This window comes from Sus scrofa, chromosome X (assembly GCF_000003025.6).
Source record: "Sus scrofa isolate TJ Tabasco breed Duroc chromosome X, Sscrofa11.1, whole genome shotgun sequence".
Taxonomy (NCBI): Eukaryota; Metazoa; Chordata; class Mammalia; order Artiodactyla; family Suidae; genus Sus; species Sus scrofa.
The window spans coordinates 17825675-17844066 of record NC_010461.5 but is presented as its reverse complement, the minus strand read 5'-3'; the positions used below and the strand labels follow the sequence as shown (position 1 = coordinate 17844066).

The 18392-nt window shown below is 44.2% G+C and overlaps 2 protein-coding genes across 12 annotated transcripts in view; one reads left to right on the top strand and one right to left on the bottom strand.

The window, feature by feature from the left end:
* On the top strand, positions 2349–5997 carry KLHL34 (kelch like family member 34). The gene has a single exon (XM_021080298.1). The coding sequence runs from the start codon at positions 2876–2878 to the stop codon at positions 4829–4831; it is 1956 nt and encodes a 651-aa protein (XP_020935957.1). The 5' UTR covers positions 2349–2875; the 3' UTR covers positions 4832–5997.
* Positions 6033–18392, bottom strand: part of CNKSR2 (connector enhancer of kinase suppressor of Ras 2) — a 276921-nt gene continuing 264561 nt past the window's right edge. For 3 of the 11 annotated variants that reach the window (XM_021080290.1, XM_021080286.1, XM_021080289.1), the window contains 2 exons: positions 10658–10854; positions 6033–8374 (listed from right to left, as the gene is read on the bottom strand). In XM_021080290.1, the coding sequence (XP_020935949.1) occupies positions 8159–8374; positions 10658–10854 (413 nt within the window). In that variant the 3' untranslated portion in view covers positions 6033–8158. Of the gene's footprint in view, positions 8375–10657; positions 10855–16353; positions 18137–18392 lie in introns of those variants that run through there. The other 8 variants (XM_021080295.1, XM_021080297.1, XM_021080296.1 and 5 more) reach the window with 4 other exon arrangements.

The following is an 18392-nucleotide window of genomic DNA, read 5'->3' as shown; positions in this document are numbered from 1 at the left end:
ACTACTCAAAGAATGCTCTTGGATGGGGTGACAGTTACATTTTCTAAACAAGACCTTGTAAACACATCCAACATGAAAATTTCTTCACTCAACACAGTTCATCATATCCTCAGTGGCAAGGCATGCTAAGGTGGTATGTTGGGCCGGCAATGAACAGGTACTTGTTATATAAAATTGTATTTTTGATGTCAAGAGTTAAAAATCTTCTACAGCATCTCTGTTCTCAAGTAAGTGTGGCAGTTTGGATTCAAACTGAATGCATGGTAATGGACACATCTGATGGGATGTGATCCAATTTCGGGGTTAGAAATAAGCTGTTTAAAAAATCGGTATTTAAACTTTATCATTCTGAAATTTGGTTTAAATAAACTGTGTGTTGCACTATTTTATTTTTATCATACATGAGGTCACATTATATAGTAGGGAGGGAGCCCTGGATCCTGGTCCAGACTCTGTAACTCAATATCCAAGACGCCCAGACAAACCGTACTCTCTCTGGGGCTCTTTTGCCGCATTTGTTTAAAAGGAAAACCAGAAATTGGGGAGGAAAGGGAGAGGGTTTAGCTAAATGATCTTTAATATCCCTTCCGGCAAAATTCTATCAGGTTGAGTAAAGGCCATTTAATTTCACCATATAGATCTGTGCACAGTGAACCAAAGTGGTATTTTATTTTTGAACTAAGAATTTTAGTACTTAAAAAAAGAGAAGAATCCAAACCAAGCAGCACTCCCCGCCCCCCAACCCATCTGTAGCTCTAACATTAGGAATTCAAATTGGAGTATTTTTAGCCTCTGGAGTTTAAGCAAGCCCTTAACCTGGGCCCCTGCCTGCATTTTATAATTTGGCCAATTTAAGTCATAAAGCAGTTCCATCTTTGACAGCAAAGCAAAATCATTTTACTAATATTTTTATGCACTTCAAGAATTACTTCTAATTGGAGACCTTGTAAGTGCCAGGCAGAAAACGACTGAATGTTATCCTTCCTTGGATTTTTTTCCTATGACATACAACCCCAACTGTCAGAAAAGCAAGTTATTTCAGACGCCTTCAAAGGTTTGCTTAAAAACAGATTACCAGAGAGGTTGCATTAGAAAATAGAAAAATCAATTCTAGATGAAAGCAAAACACACAGAATCCTCCAAATTGGCAAGAAAGAACAGTTATATTAATCACTTAGTTATTTAAGAGCAGGGTGGAGGAGATGGAGAAATGCTTTCCTAATGTCTCAAGATTGGGGTGGTTTTAGTCATCATTTCTGCGCTGGGTGCATCCTATGAAAATAACTTCACAAGGGGGGGCCTCTCAAAACTCCAGCCTCTATGAGCTTTGCAACCTTACTGCCCATTATCTCGTCAGGGCATTGAGGATGTAGCAGGCAGTAATTAGATCAGAGCCAGGAAAGTCAGGGAGAGAAACTGGAACGAATTATTTTCGTAAAGTTTAGGCGCCACTCAAAGAAAGAAAACCCAAGTCACCTACGATTTCCTTGTCCACTTTGCCAAGGGATGGGCCGGGCAAGGTATAAGAACAGGAAGGGAGAACTCGGCCGGGGTCGGGGAGGGGGGCGGGGTAGGAGGCGATTCCCTCAAGCCTAAAGTGAGACCCGCCAGGGAAGAGCGCAGAGTAGGCCCAGCATCTCGCCAGGGTGAGTCCAGGTGAGGAGAGTGTTCCCGAGCGCCGCTGGCGGGGAGCCCGGATTCGCCCGGGCGTGATTCCCGCCAGTGCCTCCTCCGAGTGCAGCCGCCTCCTGGGTGTCAGCGCGCAAAGTCGCCGCTTAATCTCTGCTCCCGCTGGATTAATTAGGGCCTCCTCAAAGCAGAAAGTTGCCAGCCAGGGGCTGCTCTCCCAGGCGCAGGGGCATCGGGGGGTCGACACTCCTCCGGGCCCGCCGGACGCCGCTCCCTAGGCGCCACCAGGCACAGGTCCCCGCGACCCGCGCCTCTCCAGTGAGTGCCCCCCGCCCCGCCCCCCCCCCCACCCAACCGCAGCCGGGTTCCTGGGACCCTTTGGAACCCGCGGCTTGTCCAGTCACCGGAGTCACGTCCCAGGCCCGGGCCGCTTGCTCCCGCGCCCCGGCCCTCGGTTCTCAGCCAGCCGCCCGGCAGCCGGGGCGCGGGGCGGGGCGGGGCGCTCCTGAGAGGCCGAGGCCGCGCGCTATTCCTGTCGCTGTGAGCTACCGGCATGTTATGTGCGGCGCCCAATCACGCCTCCGACTAGCGGCGCTGACCCGCGGCCCCCCCCGTCCCTAATCCCCCAGGCTTTGATTTGATCCTCCGCGCGGAACAAGCTCACCCCCCTCTGCCCCGTAGCTAGCTGGGTCTGGCCCTCGCGGGTGCCCGCAGAACCCTCCTTGTCCACCCCCGGGAGGTCAGAGTCTTCGCCCCGCACTCCCGGGACGGCCCGAGCCGGGCCTCGTCTGCGCACCTGAGCTGTCGGAGATCCAGCACCTGCCGGAGTCAGTCCACCCGCAGCTCCGCCCTTTCAGGTGATGGTGCTCGGCCACTGCGGCCCCTGGCGCGCAGGTGTGGGCTCCCCAAACTGGGCCGGGGAGGGGGATTTGGGCAACGCGCTGGCAGCCTTAGCAGCCGCCAAAACCAAACCCTGCACCTCCTCGAAGACTCCGAAGTCCGCGCCCTCCGCCACTAGGGTCTTCTGGAAACCGTTGCCCGACCGAATTTGCTCTGAGAGGGGTCCAGGGAAATCTGTGGACCTGGATGAAGGAGCCCTGAGCTTTAAGCTGAGCAGGCAAAAATGGGCCCCTGCTAGGGGCTCTGCGGCTCGCGCGGGGGGCCTGCGGGCGCCGTATCCCGGGATGCCTCCGGCCGCACCCGACTGGCCCCAGCCCCGGCCCTGCCACTTCCCGCCCTGGGCATCATGAGTTACTTCCTGTCTTACTGCAAAGCTCATGGCGGCGCACTGCTCACCGGCTACCAGGCCCTGCGCGCCGAGGGCTTCTTGTGCGACGTGACGCTGGAAGCCGAGGGCAGCGAGTTCCCAGCGCACAGGTCGCTCCTTGCGTGTTCCAGCGACTACTTCAGGGCCCTGTTCAAGAGCCACACCCGGGAATCCCGGGCGCGCGTGATCCACCTGCACGTGCCGTCGGCGGCTGGCCTACAGCGCCTGCTGGACTTCATCTATACCGCCTGGCTGCCGCTCTCCATGGACACCGTGGAGGACACGTTGGAGGCCGCCAGCTACCTGCAGGTCACCGAGGCCTTGGGCCTCTGCGGTCGCTACCTGGAGCGCCAGTTGGCCCCAGAGAACTGCTGCTTCGCCGCCAATGTGGCGGCGCGCTTCGGCCTGGCGCACACGCTGGGCGAGGCCGAGCGCTGCATTGTACGCCACCTGCGGGAGCTGCTGGCGCGGGGCGCGGGCCCCGCCGGGCTGCTGGAGCTCAACCCCTCGTCGCTGAGGGCCGTGCTGGGTGCCCCCGACGTGGCGCGGGTGCCGGAGGCCCGACTGCTGGGCCTGGCGCTAGCCTGGCTGCGGCAGGAACCCGAGGCCGAACGCCTGGCCTACTGTGCCCCGCTGCTCGAGCGCGTCCGCTTCGGCCTGGTGCCGACCGACGTGCTGCGGCGCGTGTACTCGGGCTCTGGCCTTACGCTGCCCGCCCGGGTCAAGGGCCTCATCATCCAGGCCCTCAACTACCACACGGCGCCCTCCCGCCAGCCCCTCATGCAGGGCGAGCAGACCAGCGTCCGAAGCCCTCAAACCCGCATCGTGTTGGTCGGGGGACGCAGAGGGCGGGAGGCGGTGACCGAGGAGGTCGTGGTCCCTCGGGCGGCAGCCAGGGGCAGGGGCGTCGCGGTGGAGCCCCAGGAGGAGGAGGAGGAGGAGGAGGAGGAAGAGGAACCTCAGGAGGAGGAGGAGGAGTGGGAGCTCACCCAGGACGTGGTGGCCTTTGACGTGTACAACCACCGCTGGCGCAGCCTCACGCGGCTGCCCACTCCGCTGCTGGGGCACAGCGTGTGCACCGCGGGCAACTTCCTGTTCGTCCTGGGCGGGGAGAGCCTGTCGGGCGGTGCCTCCTCCCCCGCCACTGACAGCCCGTTGGCGGTCACGGCCCGAGTGCACCGTTACGACCCGCGCTTCCACGCTTGGACCACGGTGCCCCCTATGCGGGAAGCGCGGGCCCATTTCTGGTGCGGCGCCGTGGGCGAGGGGCTCCTGGCCGTTGGAGGCCTGGGCGCTGACGGTGAAGCGCTGGCTTCGGTGGAGATGTATGACCTGCGCCGGGACCGCTGGACGGCGGTTGGGACACTGCCGCGGGCGCTGCACGGCCACGCGGGGGCCGTCGGGGACCGCGGCGTCGTGTACATCTCCGGGGGCAAGGCGGGGAGAAGAGAGGGGGGCGCGAGCAGCCTCCGGGACGTGTTCGCCCTGGGCCCTGGGGAGCAGGCGTGGAGCAAGAAGGCGCCCATGGGCACGGCCCGCTTCGGGCACCACATGGCCGCACTGCGCGGCGCGGTGTTCGCCTTTCTGGGGCGCTTCGAGCCCTTCTCCGAGATCGAGCGCTACGACCCCGGCACCGATCAGTGGACGCGGCTGCGGCCGCTACCCTATGACCGCTTCTGCTATGGGCTGGCTGTGGTGGAGGAGACGGCGCTGCTGCTGGGCGGGCTTAAGTGGCGGGACTCACGCCAGGTGCCCACCCGTAACGTGGTGGGCTACGACCTGGACCTGGACCGCTGGGAGGACATTGGCTGCGCGCTCCCCTGGGCCTGGAGCGGCCTGCAGTGCGCAGTGCTGCAGCTGCCCGAGGGTGGGGACGAGGAGAGGGAGGGAGGGTCTGGAGAGGCGCCAGATTTAGCGCTGGGCTTAATGGGTTAGTGCAGCCTCCGGGCCACGCAGGAGCAAGTCGCGCCTGAGCCGGCTTCCAGAGCAGCACGTGGGCTTTTCCTAAGAATGGGACTCAGGTAGCAGAGTGGCTTCTGAAGGTTAAGAACACAAACAAGGGCCTGGCCTACGAGGAACATTTCCCCTTCAGCTGAGAATTTCTAGAAATTCTCATGCTGGGCTAGAGATGGACTTTCGAAAATAAAAATGACCCTCTTTTCCGTCTTAGTGTTTCCTAGACTTTAGACAGTGATTACTTTTGTGCCAAAAAAAAGTACCGTAAGAAGTTACATAAAAGACCCAGAAAACTGTTAGCTATAAAGACTAATAGTTTTAGAAGACTGCATTACCTGGATAAATAGTGAAGGGAAAGTGCCTTGAGTAAACATCAATCATTGTAGGGAGAACTGTGATTTTATGATCCAGAATCGTGGTTATAGTTCTGCTCTGATGGTTTGATATGAATATGGAACTTAGAGGGGAAAAATCTCTAGGAAAGCACATCCCTCTGTATTATGATTATTGAGAAAATAACTTGAGTTTTTCTGTACTTCATCCTTACTTAGCCTAGTCTGTTTTTGCCCTGGCTTTTGTCAGCTCATTGGTTTTAAGTTTTATTTCCACAGCTCTTGGCCACAGTATTCAGGCTTCTCTAGTTTAGTGGGAGATCTAACAAAAAACACCCCCCTCCATTTCCTTCATCCCCTTTAAATATTCATTCTGCAGACATGCTGTAGGTAATATTTGTATAACATTTTTTAAAAATTTATTTTTGATAGAACCCCTCCCACCCTCTGCCCCACCTTCCCAAAAGAATCAGAGAAAGGAAAAAGGGGTAGGTAAAAATTTTAAGTTCATGTCAGTTAAATGGGAAAGCATCTTGATTTTGGAGGATCTCAGAGAAGATTCTTCTATACACTGGACAGGTGCTTCTTCTGGCTTGTATTACCAACAGGAGTGACAAAGTTAGAAATTGTAACTGGGGGTACGGGGATGGCGGCTGTGCGATCAGGTCACAAAGAAATGTGGTGAGGACTGCATGAATAAAATAGGTGCTTTATAAGGATTCATTAAGAGCTGAATTTATTTGACTTCAGTTTACAGTGCTGCCTCTCTCCTAGATTTGAAACTAATGCAATAAAATGTACAGATATATAGTGTTCAAAGGTCTCTTTCATGCTAGGCTAGCCACGAATCTTTTAAAATTCATTAGTTTAATTTTTACCATTTAAAACAACAGAGCCAACTTTACAAAAGTAAAAGCCACTTAGTAACAACACAGCTAGTCTTGCCATCAACTGCTTGCTGTTTACAGGGCATAACCTGGCCACTGTATCCACAACACATCCATCAGGTACTGGTATTTTTAAGTAAATGTACACATTTGGTCTAGTAAACATCAACAAATCTAAACACCTGGAACAAGCACACTTCATTTTAGGACAAAAGGTTTTTGTTTTTGTTTTTTTTTGTGTTTTTTTTTTTGCTTTATGTTTTTGTTTACATATACAAAATCCCACAAATTTAATGTGCATCAATATCCATGCAGTAAATAAATGTTTTTACAAATAGGTTTTTTTTTTAAATGATAAAAATATTACACTGGACCCCAAATTTCATACAAACATTAATACATGATTTCTCATCCATTTTGACTAAATATAGGGTTACTGAAAATGTGCTGTAGAAAGGCCACTCTCCTGTACAGTTGTGCAAAGTCTGCAAAACGATAGTGATTCAATGGTGGTTTCAAAACCAAAGAAAAAGATCCCCGCTGTGGAGTTTTTACTTTCTCCTCTACAGCAAAAATATTCACTGGCAGATATCTGAACTCTTAGAGATGAAAGTACATTCACTGAGCTGTACAGGCAACAGTATAAAGCTGATTAGAAGTAGGTTTTAGGATATAGAATAGTAAAGGAGGGTCTCTTCCTCCTCCTTAAAAAACAAAACAAAACAGCAAATTGTGACTTGTACGTTATGCAGCCAGACACTAAAAAGCAGCACAGTTATCATCATGCTGTGATCACTTTCAAAAATGAGATGCTTATAAATGGAAATATATGAAGAGGATTTTTTTTCATAGACTTGATCCACTCTAGAGAACAAATCATGGAGCTAGGAAAAACCTCTAAAAATTGTTTCTATCATGTAATTCAATGCAATGTATCTCTGAATGACCATCATCCTTTTGCTCCTCAGGAGAGAGGTACATTTTCCTTTCTTAACATTGTTTTCTATATTAGAACACACCTCAGCCTGTAACTAAATATATTCTACTTCCCTGCCTGAAGTTTAATTATGTAAATTTAATTAATGGACTGGGGGAAAATTGGAAACTAACTGGGAAGTTGATATATTTCGGTTTATATCTTGTAGTTTTTTAGAAGCTGAAGTTTAAAAACATGAGCTGGGCTGAAATATATATATATATATGTGTGTATATATATATATATATGTGTGTGTGTGTGTGTGTGTGTGTGTGTGTGTTAGCTGCCTTTCTGGGTGAGTTGTGTGTTTTAAAAAATCCACTCTCAAATTCCTCTGTACACAATCAGCATTTCATCACTACAAAAATAAAGGAAGATTTAAACCAAGAAAATAAAGCAGCTCTATCTTCAATTTTGGTCTCAGTTACAAAAACATCTTACAAAGCTTTGCCCTGATACACCATTAAGTGTCCTCATGGATTTGGAATAGTATTTCCATTAACCAGCTTTCACAAGTTAATAGACTATTAAGACGAATATTAGATACCTGAACTTTTCTTATGTTGATGCTCTTCTATTTTGCTTAACTCTTGTATGCGCATCTACATTTCACAAAAATAAAACTACAGCATTAAACTTTGTGCAATGTTTAAGAAAATTCTTAGAACATTTTAATAAATATAAAAAAGGTTTAAATTCTTTCCCACCCGCAAGGATATCTGCACCTGAAAAAATGTGATTTAATTTTGAAGTCTTGTTTATATAAAATTAACTTAAAGGGAGAAAAGATGACCTTAGATAGAAAACTGCCTTTTTGTGGTTTTTCTCCTTGAAGACCACCTGTCTTCAGAGTTGTTTGCAAAAGTTAATTTTAAGTCATTGAAGATAGTTGATTTTGCACATGGTAAACATAAGCTGAGCACTAACTGCATATAAAATATACAAATGCTCATTAAAGACAGTGGTATTATGACCATATAGGTTTTGTTTCATATAGTTTGGTAACATTAAAGTATAGCTTGTCAAGTGTCCCACACATTGATATAAAAACTACCTTATATACTTGCTCAAAGTACCAGAAGGTACCAGACGGCCGGCGGGCAGAAAACACTTACACATGCGTTTCAATGTATGAATGAGTGTGTGTTAGAGAGGAAGTGATTACATCTACTTCAGAAGAAATACTTATTGGGTCATTTGAGGTGGTGTTTTGACAGATATCCAGGAAAAGATCAAGGTACATCTGCTTCCATTGTTGGAATTCTTTCGATGTCAAGTCTGGATTGTCCAGGACTTTATCAATAATGGCTACTTCCCCTTCTCTGGCCTGAAAAGCAAAAGGATTCGACGGTTATGACAGGGAGAGACTTTTCTTCACATTTCAAATAAAAAGTTAACAGGCAAAATATTAAGAAGCCCATCAGAAACAGTTCGGGTATACTCAAACTCAGCTACTTAGGCTCAAGTCCTAGTGCACTTTTTTCAACACACAGGCAGACCCCATGCTGCCCACTCTGTGTGGCTTATTTTTCCCTCTGGCCTGTCCCGTTTCCCATCTCTGCCTCTGGAAGCCTTCCTCAGTCTTTACCACCCAGTTCATATGCCTCTCATTTCTTGACGTCTCCCTTCAACCACGGGAAACACTGCTTTCTCCCTTGTTTATCTGAGCCTCCGAAACACTGGATCACTGCCACTGAGTAGACTTGTCACATTCTATGTCTTGAGCTACTCTGGCACTGTCCCCTCTCCTCCTGCTAGATGGTTAGTTAGCTCCGCCTGCACGGCCCTCCTGATACCCCAAATCCATCATTCTTGCTGTGTGAATGGTAGGACTCCCTTCCTGCAGCACCGGGGGCCTGCAGCGCAAAGTGGCCCTCCTTCCATGCTGGGGTCCGGCTCCCAACTGAGGAATAAGCTTCATTGAGGGAGAGCTCCCACCTGAGAAGAGAAGTGAGTCACCCAGGTGGGAGGTGGGCCAGAGGAGAAGGGGGTAAAGCACGTTGAGAAGCCCAAGGAAGGGGCAGGGCAGTCTGGGGGATGTTCAGCGGCCAGTGGGGAGGCACTCTTCCGGGCCAGCCAGAGTTGGGAGGGAAGGACAGTAATGTCCCTCAGCAGAGGTTCTGGTCGTTGGAGACAGCGGGGCTGGGACCCAAGATGTTGCGAGTCACCCCATGCTTGATGAGGAAGGAGCCTGTGGCAACTCCAGGAACTAGACGCACTCAGGGTTGCCAGTCCCTGCTGATTCTTCATACTAAGAGCTATGGGGCTCTGTGACTCGTTCTACCCATGAGGGGCATTTCTTTACAGTGACTTTCTTCATCTTTGCCCCCGAGAGCGGAGCATAGCATCAGGGATTCAGCAATGCTCACTGAAGCCAACGTTGGCAGGTGCTCCTATTCTTTGCTCCTAGAAGAAAACACTTGCGTGGCAGCCACAGTACACAAAAGGCAGGGGCGAGGGGCTGAGAGGGAGAGGGATAGAAGCAGGTCCTTAAAATATGTGAACCCGCTCTGCTTCAAGATGCCCGCCTGCTTTTGCACCCAGGCAGTTTGGACCTGAGTTGGGGGCGGGCGGGGGCTCTGTGAGGTGAGAGGATGAGAATGCCTTTGAAGGGGTCCCACGGATTTGCAATAGTATTTGCACGAATACCAACTGGAAGCTAACTGAGCCTGCAAACTTGGCTGCTTGCTACAGAAATTTTTTTCAAATCATGTATTTCCTGTTTTGTTGACCTCACTGCTCCTCCCTTGGGGTTCAAAAATCACAAAACCTCTGCAGCAAACTATGGCTCTGAAATACTTCCCAAAGGAGCCCTCTGACCTTTGTTTCCTGCAGCGACTGCGTCTTATACTCTAGGACAGTTCTTTTCAGTTTTTGAGCATTTTCACGGGTGCAGGGCCTGCTTGGCTAGTCTCGGTGGCAGGCCCTCTCCCCCAGTTACACACACACACACTGAGGGTGCTGACTTTTCTGACTCCTTCTTCAACTCCCTGCCTCCCCGCTCCCCTTTCCTTACCACCTCCTCCCCAGTCTGGGGGTGGCATAATAAGACTGGGGACAATGTAAGCGCTTAGGAAATGTATAATAAGAAAGTAACATGTGAGCTGGGAACTGATAGTGTATACAGAACAAGCACGAAATTTCTACATAGAACATGAATCACTGTGGCTTCACTCCAAATGTGCTGCAGGAGATAGTCACGAAATATCTCTAACTCTTTTAGCACCCACTACTGCATTTTGCATGCATGCTGTGTTCTTTTAATAACTATATTAATTCCACGACATGGCATATTTATCTCAAGACAACGAAAGACATGAGGGATAACCCCAGCCCTACATTTTTGGAAAAAAAATTAATTACATCCCGTTTTCCCCTAGAACTAAGTCATATAACATTTAGTCAGTGATTTGAGATGTTAATGAAAAGTTAGGATTATTTCCTCTTTGCCAAATACACTAATTACACTAGAGGAACAGTTCAGCTTCAGGAGCTTTCTGTTTCCCCAACCTCCCCCTTCTGTATTTCGTCCCCCAGAGTATCTGATAACCCACTTTTAGTTCAGGAATGAATCTTTGAAAGGAATTTCTCTTTCTATTTCATATCTTACCTTTAAAGTGCTTTTGAGAATTCTCAGCCTGTGTAGTTTTTCATTCATCACAGGATCATTACATCTCTTTATAAATGAGAGCTTGTATTCCATCTTGGTTGATATGCGGTGTTCTCCCAGTGGTGACAGACTGGCTTGCTCCAATGCCCTGTATAAATCTTGCAAAGAGTCTCCTAACTTTTCTTCCCTACTTTCACCTGCAATGTCAAAAAAACAAAACAAAACAAACAAAAACAAACAAAAAAGAGAGAAATGAACCCAGTGTAATAAACAGTTATTTGACACTCCAAAAATCTACTAAAAAAGATCTGAAAAACAGGATAATGAATGACTGGGAAAATACTTTATTACATTAAGAAAAAAACCCTAACAAACCCACAGTGGCTAGTTTATTGGGTAAGATTAGCTACAGGCAGCCAATTGTTTTTGAATAAACAATTAATAAGATGCTTTGATTAACAAAATATTGTTTGAACAGCAAATCACCATACATATCTTGAGTCCATTTAGTTCAAAGAATTAGAGTACAAAAGGTACACAACACAGAAACAAGCCTGCACATAATTTAATATTTTAGAACATTAATTATTATCTCATCATTATACTGATAAGCATAGAACTGCTAATTAACAGAGCTCTCCTGGTTTAGCAATACTGAATGTACTGACTTTTACAGATTTTCCAGACTTCATAAAATGGAATGGCATTCACTGGAGAATATATAATCGTAAAAATCTTCCAATAGTGTGCCATAGAGGATTATTAGGTTTCATGTGACTGCCGTAATGCCTGCCACATTGTAAATACGGTAAATGATCATAAATTATCGTCAATAATAATACTTTAATTAGAATGAGATATGGGAATGTTTATATGCATATGTGAGGAAAAATCTGGCACGTACTAAAAGAAGCTACTGAGCCTTTGTAAGACCTGGGAAGAAAACACTCCAATTAAATATTTTTGACAAAAAAAAAAAAAAAAAAATCAGAGACTGGTTCAGGAAAGGATCTTAGATCAATGTGAATAAATCAAATTCCTATATTCTTTAACTGTCTAAATACTGATGTCATATCTTTCTCAATGATAAACAAAGACGAACTTGGATTTTGCTTGGATTGGGAGATAGGATAAGGGTTAGATCACATTTCCTTTAATAGCCAAAGAGTCCTATTTCAGGAACACTAATTACACTGGCTGAAGAAATAAATATGGAATGTTGTTCATTCCACCGTTTTCTAAGTGAATATTTTAGGCTTTCTGATACAGTTAAAAAAACCACCCTAATTGGTAATAATGTAGTTAACATTTATATGTGTTAGGCAATAGGATAAATGCTTAACATTCATAATCTCATTTGATCCTCACAGCAGTACTAGATCTATTTGATTTTCTTTTTACAGCAGGGAAGTACCTTGCTCAAGGTCACACTCAGTAAGCGGTGAAGCTAGAATTCCAACTGGGCAGTCTGGCTCCAGGATCCATAATTTAAACAATTCCAGACTGTCCACTTTGTCAGGAATTACTTGAACTGTGTATTTAACAGTAGGTGTTAATGAATTTGTGAGACTCACTTAAAATGCACCATTCTAAAAAAATTTCTTTACAGAGTATGACCAAAACTGCTCCCGAAGCCCATACAGTACCTTAACTTGAGGGGATCACCTTTAGGATGAAAGAGTAGCTTCATTTAAGTTTCAGATTCAATTTTTGGCTCTCTGCTGAGTTTAGTGACTGCTGGTAAGTATGATTATTGAGTCCTTCCATTAGAAAGTTCCTTGTTATCAGCACATGCTATCACTAATGCCTCTATAACAAATTTTAACTTCCTAATCTTCTAAGTTAGAACTATAATCTAAAAATACAAAAATCCCCTTAAATAACAGCGTTTTAATTTTCTGTTGGCTCGTCCTTCAATGTTTGCAACACCTAGAAGATTCTGAAAGGTGAGGGGAACATAGGGCAGTTAAAAGAAGGAACCACTTTGTGGGCTAAGAAGATTGAAAGAAGCTAAGGAGTTTTAAAGGAGGATGGTCTAGAGCTAGGAAGGCACAAAATTGTAAGGTCATTCAGAATAACTAAATGGAGTTGTAAAAACAAGGATACATTTGAGTAGCATAATTCCATTTTATAAAATCAGAGGCCAGGAAGGGACCCTGAGGAATTATTCAGTGGTTATCATTCTTTTTGCCTCAAGGCAAGACTGCATCTAAAGCCAGATGTAATTTCATAGATCAGAGGGTAGGGGAGAAATGGGAGGCTTAACGGATGCAAATGAATTAGAGTTGTTTACATATCAGGTAGCCTAATGTTTTATTAGTTTTTCAGTTCTTGAAGGAAGGTAAAGAAAAAAAGGGATTCAGACTATAGTTTTAGGATTTAAGGGAGGCAGAAGTATTTTCACATAGTAAAATTTTAAGATAACCTTCTTCCATATTACCTAACACTATAGGGAGTGTCTATTTTGTTGAAAAACCATTCTTACTCAGTTTTCCTTCCTGTGAATTCTTAAAGTTTGTGGAATACTGGGCTAGATGACTAATTTTTTAAATGAAATTTCAATGAAGGGTAAGCAAAGATTTAATATAAAGTGACAAATGTCTAAAAACTGAAAGCTTTTTTCCTTCTTGCTGTTACGTGGAGGGGGGAGGGGGGAAGCATTCAACCAAAGGACAACATCATTCTACAGAGAATCTGGTTTGATCACTGTAAGAGGAATCGAGTATGGATTTATCTGCGGGCAGCACATTTGAACAGGGAATCACAATGAGACGGAACACAGAAACATTTCCAAGTATAGCAATGGAATAGAGATACTACAGATCAGTCAGGCCCCTCCCCCGCCCCTACACATCATACACATATGCAACACCACAAGACACAGTAGTGGGACGAGGAAGGATGAAAGACTGAGATGCTAGGCTACCACAAAATGCCATCAATTACTTAACATTTTCAGACTAGACAAAGAGTGCTTTTATTTTCAAAGGAGGGGGGTGAGGGGCAGAGTCACATTCTAAATCTGATTCACTGTGCTCAACAGTCAAAACAACACAGAACTCAACATTTAAGACAAAAACAGACCTTTATTTTCTTTTATAATTTTCATTTGGTTTCCTCGATTTTTTTTTTCCTCAGATGAATACCAATTAAGTCAAGTGGGGCTACCGCTGCAAGTGAAAATGTGCAAAGCACCTTTTTCCTCTTCTCTTTTTGCCCTCTTCTTCTTCATCTCCTTCTCATTTCTCTTCTGGTTTCCTCTCTTTGTTTTTAAACCCTTGCTTTTCTTCTTCTAGAAGAGGCTTGCTTTGGAAGAGAAGGCAAGCACTTGGTGAGGTCTGCTTCCTGATCGACTTTCAATAGTTCAGCCGTGGAAACACTGGCCAAAATCCAGCTCTTTTTGTCACGTGAATGAAAGTTTTCTGAAAGTTGGCAAAGTGTAGAATACCACATGCAAACCACAGGACATAGAGTGGAACCTTCTGCAATTCCCAATGAGAAAGTCTATCACTGCTACAATGACAGTTTGATTTGTATCTAGGGAATTCTGGGCCTGTGCAAGAGTCAATTCCCTCTCGAATTATATTATATTTATGTTTACAACATGTAAATTAGTCCTGGGCCAGATGACACACTTTTCTATTCCAATTTTATTAAAGTGAAGAGAACACATAAAGTTCTCTTTTCTATATAAAATTTCATTGATATATCTGAAGACCACAAGGAAGTTATGGATAAATCAACTTGTGTTCTGAGTCATTTCTGGCTGTGTCATAAGTGGCAGAGATGGAAGAAGATCCTTTTAATACTCTAGCTACACTATGAAACACTGTGTGGTGAGCAGCACAAGAGTTTGTTGTCTGGTTCTTTCAGGTTGCATATGACCTTCAGGTAGTGATGAAGAAAAGCTCAAAGAAAAGATTAGCTAATGCAAAATAATAGTTGGTTGGAATTTTCTTGCAAATGGCTTATTAGCAGATGACAATGGATTTCTCAAATGCTATAAAGTCTTTGGTTGACGTATTTCCTTACATTCATGCCCAGTGGTTTTTAAACTTTTTTGATTGTGCACCCTTACCAGTTGAAACACTTCTGCTGTTGATAACTTATATATCGGTACTGACTCTGTATTAATAGATACGCCTATTTCAAAATAAACACAGAGAAGAAATTTGAGAGGATGAGATAAAACCTGAGGAGAAATTCCAATGCTTTTTCTTCGTGCACCTCATCCCACGTGTACCGTCCTTCAGACACCTAGACTGTGACTTCCGCAGAGCGTATATGCCTTGCTCTCATCTGCAGTTCCCACTCTTCTAGCTGGCATGGTGTCTCATGCACCCAACACTGACACTGAGTGATGGGTTTCTCTACTTTATACACTAAGTACTCCAAAAAAGGCTCCCCATCAGGTGACTGTGTACTTTTTATGCCGGTCTATTGTGTAATTTTGTTCATGTTTCTTTGGTGAAAATTTGAAAGAGCAGAATACAAATGTGGAAACTTAAAATGTCATTCCAGTGTCCTCCCTGTTTTCCTGCCCCTGGAATGACAATGTGGAAGGAGAGGAAGAAATGAAAACAAAACAAAACAAAACAAAATGAGAATACCAACTGGGCTCTTGAAGAACCAAGCCAACAATGAATAATCAGTGCTGGTACGTATTTTGGAAGGGAACTGTGCTCTTTTAAAACTGGACAATGATGTCCTTGTGGAAACAGTTGTTCCTTCCACAACACTGCTGTGTAATGAGCACAGAAGGCTGGGAGAGGCTAAGTCACAAGTGGGAGAGAAGGCTGGACATAGCAGCATTAGTCACCAGTCAAACGTGAGAGGCATTCATTCTTGCACGGCCACAGAGTGTTCTAAGGCTTCCAGGCTAATGGTATCACGTCCGTGGAGCACTGTTCTTGCCATGAAAGGCAATTAACATTTGCATGGAAACACAGGACTATTTTCTGTGAATACTAATTTACTAGTGCACCATAATGAACAACGTATTTATATGTAAGGTGACAAAGTTTTAATGGTTTTAATGTAGATGGGTTTAGCATTTGTAGGTTTTATACTAAAGATGATTATGTATTCAGGAGTTTACACTGTAATTTGAATTGTTTCATAATTAAAGATTAGCTCTCTTAATTCATGTTTTTATATAAGTCAACTAGCTATGCCTTGCATTGTAAAACTGGGGGAGGAGATGGCAGTTTGTTGTATCAGAAAAAAAGCATAAGATTTTAAAAGCTGGCTTTTACTTGTCAGTCTGTAATCAACTACCCTTTTCATAATTAGAAGTAATTGGTTTATTTTCTTTTAGGCAAAATAATAATCATTTCTCTGATGAAAAAAATAGATTTTAATGAGGAAAAACCACTTCTTTTGAAAGGACAGCTTGAGTGAAGCCACCAATATTGCTAAGTGTATTTTTAAAGAAGAATATGTGAAACCCATCCTGTAACAAATGATCTTGTGCTTCACCAGAATTAAGTACAGCCCATACCAGTGTCTGTCAATCCCTTCTGCACAACAGTAAAGCTTACGTCCACAAAGATGTGACAAAAGAGACAGAGCTGAAGCTTATTTTGCACTTCTTTCTCTAAGCATGTGACTTCTGCCTAATTATGTGGTTTAATGCCACAAGTATATGACAGTGGTTGAATTTTCAGGGGACTACAGTAGTTTTTAGTGACAAATAGTTCAGATGGAAGAATCTTGATGTCCTTGGCATTGATTTATTGACCCAAAGGGAAGGTTCTTTGAAGGACAACTACAAAAATGAATGACAGATTCTATATTTACCCACATAATTTGGAGAATTTAACTAATAGAGACATGGGGGTCAAGGTATCTGGCTCCTAGGCAGGAATTCACAAAGGGGGCAGTTTAAAACCAAAGCTAAGAGATGACTATATTTAAAAATTAACATGGAGTCACCATACTTCCTTAATGAGAAAAGATAAAACTCTTCATACTATAAAATTTTACTATGACTTAAATAGGGAGAATGACCCAAGACAATCCCACTAATGTTAAATGCCAACAACATGCTTTTTGATGCACTTCTACATACCAAAACCATCATTTTTAGATATACTTAAAAAAACACATTCAAATGGTTAGAGCACAGAAGCAACTGTAAGGCAGAGCAATGTGTTTTTATTCACAACACAAATTCCATTTGTGAGAAAGAAGCATAGGTTACTTCTCTTTAGAAAGATATATACTATCAAGCATACGAAGCATATTTTTTAGCTATCTGAAAAGATCTGATACCAACTGGTCATATTTTTATTTTTACGTAATTTATATTTTTACAGGTATTCACATTATGCAATACCACACACTGCGGCGACAGGGAGAAAAAAAAAACATTTCCAAATACAATGTTAAATTATCTGTTCATTGCACAGTATGAAATATCCATTAATTAGCATTGAAATTATTACAGAGTATCTTATCCAACTAAATAAAGGAAATATCACATCCACTACAGAAGAAAAATAAGCAGTATTGAGCCATAAGGGACCCAGTTACATAGTAAGTATTAAATAATATCTGAAGCTAGTTTGAAAGACAACCAGACAAAATACTTTTTCAAAAGTGAAAACCACAGCCTATAGATTTGGAAAATTTTACAGAAAAGAATAGCCCATGCCTGTCCTATGAGGCAATACCATTTGTATACAAGTGCCAAGAAATAAGGAGAAAGTTAGGCTTTTAGCTGAGGAATCTAGTAAAGCCTGGCATGAGGAATTGTCTTCATTAGTGTCACTGAAAGCAGTCTCTGTGTTGCACCTGAATACACTTTATAATAGAATAAACATAGTAAGTTTCAGAGCAGGTTGTGGATACCTTGCCTTAATAGATTACACTTAATTTAGTACAATACAGCACGTCAAGTTGTAAAAATGCAAAATACACTTAATACACACAGAATTTGCTTTCTCTGCTTTGCCTTAAAGAGGCCACCAAAGAGTCCATTAAACAGCCAGGGTTTTCTAGTTATTGGAGCTGACCCTTCTCCTTTCCTGGTGTCAGGAGAACATAACTGAGGTGTCACCACACAGAGCCCTTCCCCAGTCAATCCCCTTTCCCTCTGTTCTCCCACAGAAACAGCAGTTTTCTGTCACTGTGTTCCATCTTGATTGGCTTTGATCTTACGCTAGTCCCAGTGGAGAAAGCTCGCATTCTTCTTAAGAGTGGCCTGCCCCTCTTAATATCCCTTTAGGGAGGCCCCCAATCCAAAAACACTTGATGATCTAAGCTTTTAAAAGTCTGTTCTCTGTAATAAACAGCAAGGACGAGGCCATTTTAGTTGCTTGCAAGAGGTTGATGTTGAGTCTGCGTCGTGCCGACTCTCTCCGATCTAAATTCTCTAAACATTAGCTTATCAATCTGTGAGTCCAATGGGTTGAGTGCCAACAGAAGTGGATCCGATTTGGCATGGAGAGGTTCTACCAACTCTCGCAGTGTATTAGCCTAATATGATAAAGCAGTGATACAATATGATGAATGACCTGCGAGTGCCATTATTTCCAAAGCATATTAGTATTTGTATTAGAAATACCATCATGCAATACCCATGAAGAGAAAAGAGAAAAATATGGCTAGAATTGCATATGGTTTTAATACCATGATGTCTTTCTGTTGGCATGCAAGTCTACTTGGCCATAAATGGGACACTTTTTGTTTTAGGCTTGGTAATCTGGAAATACTAATCTTACATATACAAAAT

Coding starts and splice junctions, on each gene's coding strand:
- KLHL34 (XM_021080298.1), top strand. CDS start 2,876: ATGAGTTACTTCCTGTCTTACTGCAAAGCTCATGGCGGCGCACTGCTC.